At 37.6% G+C, this 16,604-nt stretch overlaps 1 protein-coding gene across 5 annotated transcripts in view; it reads left to right on the plus strand.

Annotated features, from left to right (window-relative positions):
- Window positions 1-13,280, plus strand: part of Radx (RPA1 related single stranded DNA binding protein, X-linked) — a 72,657-nt gene extending 59,377 nt beyond the window's left edge. For 3 of the 5 annotated variants that reach the window (XM_021153702.2, XM_021153704.1, XM_029473433.1), the window contains 3 exons: window positions 2,108-2,398; window positions 4,174-4,341; window positions 12,094-13,280. In XM_021153702.2, the coding sequence (XP_021009361.1) occupies window positions 2,108-2,398; window positions 4,174-4,341; window positions 12,094-12,215 (581 nt within the window). In that variant the 3' untranslated portion in view covers window positions 12,216-13,280. The remainder of the gene's footprint in view (window positions 1-2,107; window positions 2,399-4,173; window positions 4,342-12,093) is intronic. The other 2 variants (XM_021153705.2, XM_021153706.2) reach the window with 1 other exon arrangement.
- Window positions 13,281-16,604: the final 3,324 nt, after the last annotated feature.

Below are 16,604 nucleotides of genomic sequence, written 5' to 3' on the forward strand. Positions count from 1 at the left end.
TGTGAAAGGAGTATCAGACATACTAAATGTAATATTTTTTGTAGGAGAAATGTTATTAGAGAAAAAGACTGTATTTGTTCAGATCACTTTTAGCAAAAAATAACAGTTTTATTTTAGGCTTGAATTCTACCATCAATGAGTGATTTCTATAGTTACCTGTAACTCCAGCCCTCAGGAGCCCAAGGCAGAATGATCAGAGGTTCAAGGCCAGCCTCAGTTACATAATGAGTTAATAGTCCATCTTGGACTATATAAAGCTTTGAAATACAAGCTATTTTAGTGTGCTTCTCTGTTGCTGTGATAAAACACCAACTAAAAGCAACTTGAGGGAAGAAAGGATTTGTTTGGCTTACATTTGAGAGTCCATCCATCATGGAGGGAAGCCAAAGGCAGGAACTGAAAACAGGAACTGAAGCAAGAAACCAGAGAGGAATGATGCTTATTGGCTTGCTTCCTCTGGCTTGCCAAGCTACCCTATAGCCCAGGAATTGCACTGCCTACAGTGGCCTGAGCTATTACCTATCAATTATTAGTCATGGTAATTTCTCACAGACATGGCTCCAGAGCTGTTCAATCTGGACAATGCCCTGCTTGAGATGCCCTCAAGATTCTGAGCCATGACTAACTGACACAAACAATAAATAAATGCGTGAATATTACTGTTGTCAGGAATTTGATTTTACTGGGTTGTACATAAAGTAAAAGAAACATGAAAGGGTTTGCAGCCCCATAGGAGGAACAACAATATGAACCAACCAGACCCCCACCCCCAAAGCTCCCAGGGACTAAACCACCAACCAAAGAAAACACATGGTGGGACTCATGGCTCCAGCTGTATATGTAGCAGAGGATGGCCTTGTCAGTCATCAATGGGACGAGAGGCCCTTGGTCCTGTGAATGCTCTATGCCACTGTGTAGGGAAATCCCAGGATCAGGAAGCAGGAGTGGGTGGGTTGGGGAGCAAGGGGAAGGGCGAGGGGATAGCGGATTTTCAGAGGGGAAATTAGGAAAGGGGACACCATTTTAAATGTAAATAAAGATAATATGCAAAAATAAATAAAAGTCACTTTATTTTTTGATTATGTATGTATGTATGTATTAATTTATTTAATACTGCAGATTTTATTCCCCTCCCGATCTACCTGCCGACTGTGTCACATCCCATACCTCCTCCCCATGCCCCTGTCTCCACAAGGATGTCCCACCCCCATCCCACCTAACCTCTAAACTCCCTGGGGCCTTCAGTCTCTTCAGGGTTAGGTGCATCATCTCTGACTGAACCCAGACCCGCAGTCCTCTGTATATGTGTCAGGGCCTCATATCAGCTGGTGTATGCTGCCTGGTTGGTGGCTCAGTGTCTGAGAGATCGCGTAGGGGTCCAGATTAATTGAGACTGCTGGTCCTCCTACAGGGTCGCTCTCCTCCTTAGCTTCTTCCAGCTTTTCCCTAATTCAACCACAGGGGTCAGCTGCTTCTGTCCACTGGTTGGGTGCAAATATCTGCATCTGACTCTCTTAGATGCTTGTTGGGTATTTCAGAGGGCAGTCATGATAGGTAATTTTAAATTTAAAAAAAATGAAACATGTTTATTTAAGAGCATTTGGAAAATGTAGACATACTAAAAAAAACTTAATTACAAATCTCCATAATTCCAACAAATGGGGAAAGTACATGATCCATTAATTCTTTCTGATTTTTTAAAAAAAAATTCTTTGTACATTTTAAAAGATTTCTTTATTATATGTAGATGGTTATTTTGCCTGCGTGTATGACTGCAGCACATGCGTGCCTGGCACATGCGTAGGTCAGAAAAGGGTATTTAATCCCCTGGAACTGGAGCTATGGACAGTTGTGAGCCACCATGGCAGTGCTCAACCGTATCCTCTACAAGAGCAACTGTCCTCGACCAACCAAGCTGTCACTCCAGCCCCCTCTTTCCCAACTTTAATAAGAATTATCTTTTAGATACTCGACTTTCATTTTGTTAGTGATTGTTTCCTAAAGCTGCTTAACTCTTCCTCATTAATCTGTCCTCTTTAATGGAGTGAATGCCTCGATACAGCCAGTCTATGGGCCAATTGTGCCTATCTCATTGTGTTTTGAACAGGTCGAGAAAGTTCAACTGCTTATGCCACAGGGAAGTCCAGAAGAATCATAAATGATAGATGGGAGAGCCGGCTGTGGCGAGATAAGAAGTTTAGCTTGAGAGACCACCTACATTATGGTCACGTGGATCCTGAAAGTATTCCACGGAAATTTATTTTGGAGCATGAAAAGTTTCTCACCCAGCAGTTTAATTCTCAGCCTGCAAAATACATACCACCAGAAGGAAAGCCCCCCAAACTTGATGAATTTCAGAGCGCCCTAAGCCTTGGACATTTTGAAGTAACCATTCTAGGTAGGTGAACTTCTTGTCTATTTTTCTTGAGCACTATTGATTTAATGTATTTTCATATTTAAATAGAGTTAGAAGTTGCTTTTTAAAAGTATGTAAGCAACCTCTCCCATATAGCTAGTCCAAGGGGGGAATTTCTGTTTGGCTCAAACTAAACGAAGGGAGCACTGATTCTGATATAAAATAAAGCTCAGATTGTGGGCTTTTCAACACTGACAATTTTCCTTTGAAAATTGGGAGGATGTGAGTGTAGGAACTAACAAAGCTTTTTTTTTTTCCCCATGACTAAACTGACTACTGCCTGCTGATCTTTGTTCCTATAGTGTCAATGCTAACTTTTGTCCAGCAACACTTTTTTACTATTATCTCCTCCGCCCCTTCTTTCCTGCTCTCTCACATGTAAATATGCATGCAGTAAAACATATAAATATCCACTGACAATGAGAGATTTAATTTTCAGATGGTCTTCACTAGACTGTGGTGCTTGATCTCTTCAGGTCCTTTATCAAACTTAGTTTCATAGCCAGGAAACAAAAGTCAAGCCAAGATTTCCCATACGTCACATAAAGTAACCATAGAAACAAAGAGTCATAGAGAAACACAGGACTGAATGTTTTTCTTCCTTTAGTGCTCTACAGATTGATTGAAACAGATTGACTGTACGTCTCGGCTGACTCATATGTAGTTGTCACTTTTTATTAGCTTTGGCTATGAGTCAGCTAAAAGCAAGAATAGGGCAGAAGGAACACAAATTTGTCACACTGCTCACCAGATTGAATCAATGTTAGAAGTGTGCTATTTTTATATAAATGTTATCTTACCTGTTTTCAAAGATGGTTTAGAGGCAAAGGATGAACTTTTTATGGATTTTAAAAGAAGGATAGAATGAAGGTATCACTAGATCCATAGAGATAACAAATTTCCCACCATTTGGCAGTAATTTTCCCTGAGTTTTCTGGCGTGGAAAAAGGGCATTCTTTTATTTGATTGCATATTTAGTTTTAGAGCTATAGGAAGCTTTACATGCCTTCAAGTCGCACACTCAGGCTGAATACAAAGAAGACCATGATTAAAAATCAGTTTTCCTGGGCTGGAGAGATAGCTCAGTGATTAAGAGCACTGACTGCTCTTCCAGGGGTCCTGAGTTCAAATCCCAGCAACCACATGGTGGCTCACAACCATCTGTAATGGTCATCTGATGCTGTCTTCTACTGTGTCTGAAGACAGCGACAGTATAACCACATATATGAAATAAATCTTTTTTTTTAAATACCAGGTTTCCTGAATTTCTCAACCACTTTTGTTTCAGAGAAAACAAACATTGAATATTGGAATAGTGGGTTTTTAATTCAAATCAAATTCAACTCTAAATATACCATGTAAAGTTATTATATAATTAACATGGTTGCAAATGTGTTTTTATCTTCATCTAGATTTATTTTCTAAAGATATGAAAATACATCAGAGATAGTTGATTTCTACCTTGTCCTTGTATATAATCACTTATAACAACGAGGCATGGCTAAATAAATCCACAAATGAATATATTTCGTTGATTTTATAATCCATAAATTCTGCTCTTTAATGGTTTAACATAATACAGAGGTAAAGTATATAAAACTCATCATGCAGTTGAGTTTAGTTCCCAGTATGTCAACAGGTTTTCACAGGGCTCAAACTATTTGGCACATGTTAGGTAAGATCAAACCAGGAAACTCAAAGTAGCAAAATATGTTAAGCCTCCGAACTTTTAATAACATGTGGTCTTTCTCTCACAGGTTTGAATCATGAGATTGCGATCGATGTTGCATTTCTACCTATGTACTCTCCAGAAGATGTTCAAGCATCTCAAATCGATACATTTTTGACTTGCATGAATTTCAGCTGTGTGTGTCCACCAGAAGCACCTGGCAGTGGAAGGTTGCCCGATCCCAAGGCACTTGCAGGTGACTGTGGTTTGTTTGTTTGTTTGCTTGTTTGTTTGCTTGTTTAGTTTTTAAAAATACTGTAAATGACCCTAAACTTTTCCTAGTGGCAAATTTTTGGTTTTGCCTTAACTCATTTGATATGTGGATTCCCCTAGAACTTAAACTTGACTGTGGCTTTTAAGTAAATTAAGTAGCTTGTTTCTACTCCAGTGAGACCTAAAGAATATTTTACAATTGTAATTACTTCATCAGACTGACAGAGCATGTGCATGGAGTAGTGTAAAGTTTCCCTTTAGTCCTTTATCCTTTCCTGTATGATTGCCTCAAATTAAAACACCCAAGTTGAACTCTGCAATTATAGGTGTCTTGTCCATTCTGCTGTTTCTATTCCTTGTGCAAGTGATAAAGCTTGTAGTTGTTTTCATTGAGCTCAACAAGATAATGCATTTGAAAGAGCATTTAAGAAAGCCATTTATTGCACGTTTCTGGTGGGTCCTCTAAGCCGATGGAACGCTAGAATCTCTGTTGATTTTTGAGCATGGATGCTCCCTGATGATATAACTTGACATTCCTCATTGTGCAAACTGAGTTTGAGTATCGAATTTTATGAGATTCATAAATTTTCCATGTAGAGATGATTTGTTAATTAGCTTGCAATATCATGTTCTGTATCACAACTCCTTGGGCTCTCACTGGTCCTAAATGTCTTAACTTCTTGAAATATTTCTGTACTAATATTCTTCTTTCATACCTCATCTACCCTGTCACATGCTTTCTGGTATATGCACATGCAGTTCTTATACAATTGTAGGTCAGAGTTCCCACTTATCTGCTCATTGCTGGTGCGAGTATTCTTCCAGGCACCATTAGCGTGGTCACATGAGAAATACCTGGTACCAGTCTGCCAACTAGTTAATATTTGGACATGAAGGACACAGATCACTAAAGGAGAAAAGCAAGGTAGTAACTAAAGCAAAGTGATTCATTGTCAGTGGAATAGCACACTTTTAGGACACAGCAGTAATAATAATGACAGCATTAACTCTGTGCTGATCACAATGCCTGGCCTTTCAACAAATCCTCATAGAGACCCTGTCAATGTGAACACTGCTATCCCCTATTCACAGGCAAAGTACATTGAAAATCAGTGTCTCACCAGCATGAATAACAGAGCTCTAATTTGAATCAGAAAGTTTGCCTGATTCCAAACTTTTCCATTACTTTCACAATTCTAGCATGAGAAATCAAAATAGGCTTGGTGATATAAAACAGTGGTCCATGGGATAACACTGGTGTCATCTTTTAAACACTAGACGTTGTTTTCTTTTTAAGTGCAAAAGCTGTGCATATGAATTATTATTTTTTTTAATTTAAATTTTTTAACAACTACAGAAAAATCCTGGGTAAAAGTGAAAGTTTCCCTCAGGTCTTCCCAGGTTCAACCTTTCTTACTTCTTTATAACATGTTTTTATTCAACAGCATATACTAATTACAAATTCTATCGAATAAATGCATATAAATTATATTCTATAGATACACTTTTATAATCAGCTTTTCCCCCTATAACACACGTTGGGCATTTTTCAAACTTGTATAGCAAAGAGCTATTTCATTCTTTTCAGAAACAAGAAAATACTCCACTAATGATCCCGTATTGAAGAGTTTTTTAAGACCGGTTCCAACCAGTCAAGTCACGTTGGTTAATACCTTTTACCCCAAAACTCAGAAGGCTAAGGTTCGAGGATCTCTGTGACTTTGAGACCAGCCTGTCTATATAGCAAATTTTAGGCCAGACAGTTCTAGAGATCTTGTCTCAATAGTTTGTTTTCAAATTATTTTTCTGTTGCTAAATAATACTGCACCAAGTATGCAAGTGTGTGTGTGTGTGTGTTTGTGTGTAGACATGAAATCTTTGTATAATTATACAACTACATCTGTAACATCAATTCCAAGAAGTCAGTGACTCAAAAGATAAATCCATTGAAAACTGTAGTAAATATTGTAAAGTTGTCCTCCAAATGGCTATATTAATTTATTTGGCACCAAAGCAAGGGTGATATTTCACTCACACCTTTGTGAACCCTAGGTATTACTGGGCTTGCTGATATTTTGCCAACCCTTGGGCCAAAAGTAACACATTATTTTCCTTTATTCTTCTTAGTTATTTTTGACACATTGATTTATTTGTAGGGGACTCATTCCATGCCAAGTAGGTGGAAGCCTAAAGACAACTTGCAGCAGCCAGTTCTCTCCTTCTACCTTTTGGTTCCAGGAAAAAGCACAAGTGAGCAGACTTGAAAGCAAGCACTTTGCCCACTGAACCAACTCACTAGCACAATATGTCTTTATTTTAAAACTTAAAAATCCTTGTTAGCCAATCATTTATTTTTGTCTTTTCTAGAAACCTCACTTGCTAGCATGTAAAAAAAAAAAACTTTTTCCTATGAATGTTATTCATTTTATTATTAACTGGGGTTGTTTTTTCACGTTGAAAAAAATACCCCTCATTTAAAAAAAAAGACTTTTTAAAATACCCTTTGTTATATATTAAAATTACTTTTTACCCGGTTTGACATTTATTCAAAGGGAGGCTTGCATTGATATATAAGTAATTTTACTCTTAAGTAATTAAGTATATCATGATTTGTGGTTCTTCATTTTATGTCATATTTAAAGGTATCACTGGTTCCAAAGTATAAAACTACACTATTGACTCAGGGAGATGGCTCTTCCGTAAAGTGCTGGCCCTGCAAGCATGAGGACTTGAGTTCAGATCACTGGCATCCATGTAAAATATGGGCTTGGTGACAGAGGCAGAGACAGGCAGATCCCTGGGTACTTCGTCAGCAAGTACCAGGCTCCAGTGAGAGAACCTCACAACGTATTTTGGCTCAAGAGGAAAGACACCTAAGGTTGACCTCTGGAGACTCTACAGACACATGCACACATATGCACATGTACATACATATACCAATTCATTGTTTTGGAGATACTTTTATAGTCTTCTCTTTCTTCACATAGATATTTTTATTATGATCAAATGCCAGAAATTTAAGCAGTAATTCGCATTTCCTCTTCTCCCCACCACTTAGTAACTAGTTTACTTTCTCTATGCATTTGCCTATTATAGAGATTTCATTCAAATGAAATCATACAATATTTTCCCCAGTATATCTGGTTTGTTTGACTTAGTATAACACTTTCAGGGTTCATCCATGTTAGAATATGTATCAATATTTCATTCATTTTATGGCTGAATGATTTCTCATTGTATAATATATCACATTTTGTTTATCCATTCATCTGTTAAATTTCTAGAAATTTAGCTTATCTCCAACTTTGGATATTGTAAATAATTCTGCTACAAACACACACACACACACACACACACACACACACACACACACACATATATACATATATATGCGTGTTTTTGAATCCATAGATTCAAATAGAATTACTGAATTATATGGTATTCTTTTTAATTTATTTTTTTTTTGTTTTTTCGATACAGGGTTTCTCTGTGTAGCCCAAGCTGTCCTGGAACTCACTCTGTAGACTAGGCTAGCCTCGAACTCAGAAGTTTGCCTGCCTTTGCCTCCCAAGTGCTGGGATCAAAGGCATGCGCCACCACTCACAGCTTTAATTTTATTTTTACTCATTCACTTTATATCCTGCTCACTCCATCCTTAGTCCTTCCCCCCACCCCCTATCTCCTTCTCCTCTGAGCCCATGAGCCCCTGGATGTCACCCTATCCTGGCACATCAAGTATCTGTGAGGCTAGGTGCATCCTCTCCCCCTGAGGCCAGACAAGACAGCCCAGCTAGAAGAACATGTCCCACTGACAGGCAACAAAATTTGTTAAAGCCCCCACTATAGTTGTGGAACCCACATGAAGACCAAACTGCACATCTGCTGCATATGTGTGGGGAGGCCTAGGTCCAGCCTGTGTATGTTCTTTGGTTGGTGGTTCAGTCTCTGAAGAGCCCCAAGGGTTCAGGTTAGTTGACTCTGTTGGTCTTCCTGTGGAGTTTCCTATCCCCTTCAGGCAACAATCCTTCCTCCTATTCCTCCATAACAGTCTGCAAGCTCCATCCACTGTTTGTCTGTGGGTGTCTGCATCTGTGTAAGTTGGCTGCTGAGCGAAGCCTCTCAGAGGAGAGCCATGCTAGGCTCCTGACTACAAGCATAACAGAGAACCATTAATAATGTCAGGGATTGGTGCTGCCCATGGGATGGGTCTCAAGTTATTGACTGATCTTTCCCTCAATCTCTGCTCCACCCCCCCCATCCCTGCATTTCTTATAGACAGGATAAATTTGGAGTCAAAAGTTTTGTGGGTGGGTTGGAATCCTTGTCGCTTCATTGAGGTTCCTACCTGGCTAAAGGAGGTGGCCTCTTCAGGATCTATATCCCCAATGCCATCCCCATTTATTCTTGGACAGCTCCCTAGTCCAAGTCTCTGTCTTTTACTGGAGATGCCCCCTACTTTCCCACCCCTGTCAGTTTCAGATTTTAAATGGTATTCTTTTGTGTAAGGTTTTAAGGAACAGGCCAAACTGTTTTCTATTGTAAATAATTACACATTTATTTTTTTTAATGTCATGGCATGAGCACATGCACATTCACTATGGCACATGCCATCTGTGCCATAGTATATATGTGAGGGTCAGAGGATGACTTGAACGAGTTCGTTTTCTCCTACTTTGTTGATTCCAGGGATCAAACTCAAGTAATCAGACCTTCCCCACATACCCCAATTTTGTTGTGTTCTGTTTTGTTTAGAGCTGTACGAATGCATAAGAAATGGTACTCTTGTGAGTTTAGTTCTGCATTTCTCCCTATGACTAATGATTTGAGCATCTTTTCATGGATATATGGAGAACATGTATGTCTCTGGAGAACTTTCTATTCAAGTACTTTGCTTATCTCTTAATTTTTTTATGGAATAAGTATCATTAATACAACTTTGTTCTTACAGTTTAAAATTTTAATCCATTTAGAATTCATGTGGAGGGTAAAGTAATGATTTAACATATATTTTACAAATGATCAACCATTTATCACACATCATTTAACAAAACTTGCTAATATGAAATCTTGGTATCATCTTAATCATAAAGTTGGATATACATATATACACCTATATACCCACTTGAAAATATGATGTTAATGTATCTATTGAACATATCTGTAGCATAATACTAGGAAATGGGATAACATTTGAAATGTAAATAAAGAAAATATCTAATAAAAATTTAAAAAAAGAGAAAAATGATTCTCTGGGTAGTCAGGGTCCCCCATATTGATTTCAAAAACAAGAAACACTGCACTGCATTATACTGTAGGTTGAACTGTGGCGCAGTTACAAAGCAGCTCTAAGTCACAGTGACTGAGCACAATTACAGCTTCTTTCTTGCTCAAGTGTTGTGCAATCAGTCAGTAACTCCCTTCTCATGAACCCCGCTTGCTTCCTTGTTGCTAACACAGCAGGAGCAAATGGCTTCTAGAGTTGTGAAGGCAAAGAAAAAAATAGGAGACAAATTCGTTTTTATTTACTTTGGACAAGAAATGATGTATCACTCCAACTCATATTCCCATTTGCCAGAACTGTGAACATGATACCACTAAACTACAAAGACCAGGATGCTTTCTCTTTCCTTGTGACCAAGAATAGGAAGCACTGGGAACACATAGGGCTTCCTTTATCATGTCTAACAACTTCAAGCAAATTTATAAAAGTCCTTTTTAATAAGTAAAATCCTATAGTCTTTTTCCAAAAGACTTCTGTGACATAGTTAATATCTTAATTTTATAATAGAAGGGTTTTCTTTAATAAAAAACTTAATGCTGCTATTTTAGTGGCTTCTGTGTGTTAGTGACCACTCTAAGAGCTTCATATCTATTTCATCTGTAGGACAGTCTATGATATACATACTAGATATGCAAATTTGAGAGTAACTTGTTATTTACTCAAAGTATAAGATAACTGATGAAGTCAGCCAGAGAGAACTCTTCAGTTTTATGTTATAGATGGTATGTAAATCTATTTTAAAAGTCACTATATGATAGCTTTGGTTTGTTTCAGTTAGCACCAAATATAAAGATCTTAGAAAATTTTCAAAGTATTTGGATTAATGTCCTTCACACTTAAAGAAGATAATTATATAGTATTAGCATTTATTGGCCATACTCATTGTTTTTTCACAAATTCAATTCATTCATTAGGGTGTTTTTTATTTATATGTCTGGCAGAGGAGGCTGTTGAGATATTGAAGCTTGAGCTTTTATATATCCCATCTAAGGCTCATTTGATTGTCTTTGGCATGTTTGTGTGCTTTAATTAAATAAAGAATGAAACACAAACAAAAACAAATGAAGTCCCTGGACTTTAGTACAGTATTTGTAGCATAAAAAGCGAGAAGCACACACCACGAGGCCATATGTGTGGATTGAATCACCATGTAACGCTGATTGTTATTTCTCAGTGCTTTTATTAGTTTGTATTTAAAACTATTGTCACTGAATTCTGTTTTCTGTTTACCTTAATAGTAGTTGCCTAGTGTTTTGATAGCTTCGATCAAATATGAGAGTCAAAAATGGAAGAAAGGAAAGCAAACGATTTCTCCCTAAAGTTTTCAAATTGGCTTTGTGCCACAATACTTCATCATGTAACCAGGTCATTTGCAATGCTGCCTTGGACTTTACTTCCTCCTGAAGTCTGCCACAAGTGGATGATCATAGTCTTCTGAGGCCTTCTCAGGCCATGTGGCAAAGCCCTGGGTGTGTGTCTGGTTGTCTTACACAAGATCATGTAAAGGAACTTGTTCCCTTATATATCACACTTCTCAACTTCTTGCCACCCTGGATATTCAGTCTATTGCTCGTTCTAACGGCACGTGTATCACCAATACTTTATATTACATGCTTTTAAGAAAAACCTCTGTTGGAAGGCCATGAGCTATGAGATCACACGAAACTGGGTAGAACAAAAGCAAGCTATATGTCTGTCGTTGAGGTAGCTTTCAGAGAGAGCAAAACACAATGGCATCAGTGAGGATAAATTCTGCACTGGTCTCTTTAGTCTAGCAAACTCATCCAGGGATGAGAACTTCTCTGCTTATGGTTGCTAGTCATCTGGAGTGTGAATGGTGGTAAGCAGGCGGTTTAATGCTCCCAAGTACACTCAGAGCACAAGCCAATAATTTCTTTCTTCGTGAATCTTTGTCCTGATTGTTCTAAATATTTTTCTAAGTTCTGCAATTGTGTATATATGGACTCTGAGAATTTTGCCAAATTATATACAAATTATATGCATGCTTAGAAAGACAGAGATCTGAAATCTCCTGCTATGCCTTTTGAAGTGATACGACTTTTTCATAAAAGTTCATGAGAATATACTAAGCTGTGTTAGTTCTGAAAAAATATACTTTGAAAGAATCCCTAGCAACATGCATATTTACCTATAAACATGCATATAAATGAAATCAAAATTCATAAGATACATTGATTGTTTGCTTTACTTCACCCATAAAAAGAAAGAAACCCAAATATTCTCAGAGATGTATATAAGAACTACTGTATCTATAGGCGGTATCTATAGGCATGTTCTCTGTCTGGAGAAATTGGGTAAATACATGTAATGAACTAAAAAGTGTAAGGACACCATTAATACTATAAGGGAAACAATCATCACTTTGTATGATTCTAAATCCAAGGAAATATTTAACTATTTTACAATACTTACCATCTGTTTTTGCACTTTTAGGTGATATTGTAAAGGCAGCAGCTGACCTGGATAGAGTCCACATCATTGGTATCTTGGATATCTGTAATTTGGGTAACAATAAAGTGGAAGTCTGTTTGCAGAAAATTTATACTCCAGAATAGGCTTCTTAAAGATTAATAGAGAAAGCAGTTACAGGTTATATGCAATACACTGCTTTAGAGAGAATTTGTTAATTTTCTTGGTATTTTCATCAGAATATTACATGACCTGGAAAGTTAAGTGGTTTTCAGTTCATCTTGTATTTGGCGCTCTCACTTCATATTAGATTCATTTTGAAAAAAAAAAAGTCATCAAGTCAATTTTTATGTGTCAAAAATTATTTCACTTGTATGTGACTATTATTTTAACTTGTAACAATTTATGTTTTACAGTTCCTTTTGCAAAGGGTATTTTTTATTCCAGTGTGTCTTGGCTTACACAATTTAACAGCTTTCTGATTTTATTCACATACAGTGATGAATCTTGCATTGCAAATTCAAAGTCTAAGTTAATAGTCTCCTAAAGTGAACACCTACATTTCTTGTAATCCGGGTAGTTCCTGTCATGTCCACACACAAATGGATTGTAGTGATCCAATTGCCCCAGTCTCCCTGCATTTGCTATGTGAATATGCTGAACTGTAATAAAATGTTTTCAACCCTTTATTGTGATTTCCAATGCCTTGAAGTTTTAAGTGTTTTGACCAGTGTGTAATGTTAAGTTCAGAGGCTACAGTATATCTACTACATTCATATGGTGTTCATTGGTAATTTCAGTATATGTAATGTGAATTTAGACTATGAAATTTTATCTCACATTAATATCTGAAGTGCTTGTATTAAAAGTAAAGAAAGGTAACTGAGGGAATTTGTTTCAGTCTGGTTCTCTACTTACTATACTGTGTTTTCAAGGTCAATAGTCACTCTACATTTATAAAGACAGGTCTGATTGTACTTGAGGTATAAGAAAATCTATGAGGAAACAAGATTTCCATATAACCCTATAATTTTGTGATGTCATGTGCTGTACAGTTTTAATGTGGTGAGCAGCCTAAGAACTTAAAGGTGTACTGTATTTTGTTTATAAAGATGTTCAGGTTTCTTTGTAACTATATTAAATGGTTAATTAAAACTGTGAATTTGTGTGTTACTAGTTTCAAAGTGTTATTAAATACGATAAAATGCAGTAAGTCTTTTGGTCTCCTGTCTCATTTTGAACATGGTTCATGTGTGTCCTCTATACTGAAAGGCTATATCTGTGCTTGAAAGTGATCCAAGATGATTTTCACATGCAGGTTTGAATACTGTTGTTTTCAAATGGGATTTGGGGTTTGGGGTTAACTTATTACAATTTTAAAGGGGCAATTTAATGTTAGAGCCACATCCATAATGGGAAAATGTTAACTGAAAACCACAGGCAAAGATAGAGAAGCTGTGCACAAGTATGATGTCTGTTCTTATATTGAATAGAAAATAACTTTTCCAATTTTTTGAGTTTTTTTATTTTACTTTTTTACTTATTCACTTTACATCCCACTCAGTGCTCCCCCTCCCAGTCACCCCCTGTCAGAACCCTTTCCCCCATACCCCCTCCTCTTCTCCTCTGAGCAGGTGACCACCTTAAACAACTTCTCTTAGAAAGGGGCTATAGGGCTGGAGAAGTGACTCTGTGGCTGAGAACACTTGTGACTCTTGCAGAAGTCCCGGCACTTGCCTGTTCATTCACAACCCTCTGTCAATCCACTTCCAGAGTATCTACGCCCCATCTTCTGATCTCTGTCGGTACTAGACATGCATGTGATACACATACAAATATGTGGGCAAACATCAATACACATAAAATAGCATCTTTTGTAATTGAGAAATTTATATTCTAGAAATGCATCTGTTTAATTTCAGAGTTAAGCACCCATTGTCCCACTTTTAGTTGTTGCAGAAGGTACACATTTACAGTGGCTGTTTCCCAAGGAAAGTAGCTAACTGCCATCAGGAGAATATTAATTTCAAATATACTAACATGAGGCCATCTTCCAAGAAACAAGTCAGTTGATAAATGACAAAATACCATAGTATTTAAGGACCATAGTCTCACCATAATTTCTATTTCTGAATAGCACATGAGATAGAGACATTAAAATTACTTGGGTACAATATTGAAGTCCTAATTTGAAAACATGCTGTCTGCCAAATATATATTTATACTTTATTTTTATTTTTTAATTATATGGGAGTAGGAGGTATGGGCACATGTTAGTAAAGCAACCTGCACATGTAGAGTCCAGAAGAGAACATCAAATTTCTTACATTGGAGTCACAGTGCTCACTCTTCATATTGAGATATCTCTCCAGCCCTCTACCAAGTATATTTTTTTAAATTTTTGTTGGACTGATCCTAATTTATTTTGCTCATATATAGAAAAGGGTTTTAAAGAACTTTGAAATTCATATTTGGTGATGATGACCAGTATTGTTATGGACTAACAAGTATAACCAAATTATTATCTTTTCTTTTAAATTGATCTTTAGTTGAGCATGCAGGATCATGGGTTTCCTTGTGACATCTTCTCATTTGTTCTCACTCGTTCTCCTTTCCCCACAGCTCTTCCTTCTACCTCCTGCTACCTTCCTGCTAATTCCTTCACGCTGTTCCATCTTCTTTGCTATATCCTCCATTATTTCTCAATTCTACCTCCCTTAAGATCTTGTCCTACATCTCATGATTCCCTTTCAGTTTCATCACACACACACACACACACACACACACACACACACACACACACACACACAATTGTAAATACTGGTTGTACATGTAAGAATAATCGTGGTATTTTTCTGCATTTAGTATATTTGTTTAATAATTTCCAGGTGCATTCATTTTCCTGAAAGTGTCAGAATTTTATTTTTCTCCATGGCTGTGTAAACTTTGTTGTATGTATGGACCACATTTTCGTTCTTCATTCATCCATTAAGAGATACCTAAGATGGTTCCATTTGCTGGCTACTATGAATAGTGCAGCACTAAGCCAGGCTGTGCAAGTATCTTTGAATGTATACCCTAGAGTATTATATGTGGGTCATGATCATTCTATTTTTATTGCTTTGAGAAGGCAAGACTTACTTCCATGCTGGGCACACAAGAATTACATTCTTACTACTAGTAAGTAAAGGTTCCACTTGTTTTACATCCTTGCCACTATTCATTGTCATTTGTCTTCTTGATGGAAGCCATTAGGGCTGGGAGAGCTGGAATCTCCCAATAGTTTTAATTTACATTTTCTTGATGGCTGAGGTCCGTCAAAAATTCTTGAGCATTTATTTTCCATGTCTGTTTCTTATTTTGAGAACTAACTATCCAGATTATTAACTAATGCATGGGTTTGTTGCTTTGGCTTTTTGGTGTTTAATTTGCAGTTCTTTATTTATCTTAAATATTGATTCTCTGCTAGATGTATAGTTAGCAGAGACGTTCTTCCATCCTTAAAATGCCATTTTTGAGCTTTTTTTATTAGGTATTTTGTTCATTTACATTTCAAATGCTATCCCCAAAGCCCCCTATACCCTCCCCACCCACCTCCCTGCTCCCCAACCCACCCACTCCTGCTTCCTGGCCCTGGCATTCCCCTGTACTGGGGCATATGATTTTCTCAAGACCAAGGGCCTCTCCTCCCACTGATGGCCGACTAGGCCATCCTCTGCTACATATCCAACTAGACAGCTCGGGGGGGGGGACTGGTTAGTTCATATCTTTGTTCCTCCTATAGCACTGCAGATCCCTTCAGCTCCTTGGGTACTTTCTCTAGCTACTTCATTAGGGGCCCTGTGTTTCATCAAATAGATGACTGTGAGCATCCACTTCTGTATTTGCCAGGCACTGGCAGAGTCTCTCAGGAAACAGCTATATCAGGCTCCTGTCAGCAAGCACTTGTTGGCATCTGCAATAGTGTCTGGGCTTGGTATCTGTATATGAAATGGATCCCCAGGTGGGGCAGTCTCTGGATGGCCTTTCCTTCAGTCTCTGCACCACACTTTGTCTCTGTAACTCCTTCCATAGGTATTTTGTTCCCCATTCTAAGAAGGCACGAAGTATCCACACATCAGTCTTCCTTCTTCTTGAGTTTCATGTGTTTTGCAAGTTGTATCTTGGAAATTCTAAGTTTCTGGGCTAATATCCACTTATCAGTGAGTGCATATCATGTGTGTTCTTTTGTGATTGGGTTACCTCACTCAGGATGATATCCTCCAGAATCATATGTTTGTCTAGGAATTTCATGAATTCATTGTTTTTAATTGCTGGGTAGTACTCCATTGTGTAAATGTACCACATTTTCTGTATCCATTCCTCTATTGAGGGACATCTGGGTTCTTTCCAGCTTCTGGCTAGTATAAATAAGGCTGCTATGAACATAGGGGAGCATGTGTCCTTCTTACTGGTTGGGACATCTTCTGGATATATGCCCAGGAGAGGTATTGCTGGATCCTCTGGTAGTACTATGTCCAATTTTCTGAGGAACC

The sequence above is a fragment of the Mus caroli genome, chromosome X, assembly GCF_900094665.2.
Source record: "Mus caroli chromosome X, CAROLI_EIJ_v1.1, whole genome shotgun sequence".
Taxonomy (NCBI): domain Eukaryota; kingdom Metazoa; phylum Chordata; class Mammalia; order Rodentia; family Muridae; genus Mus; species Mus caroli.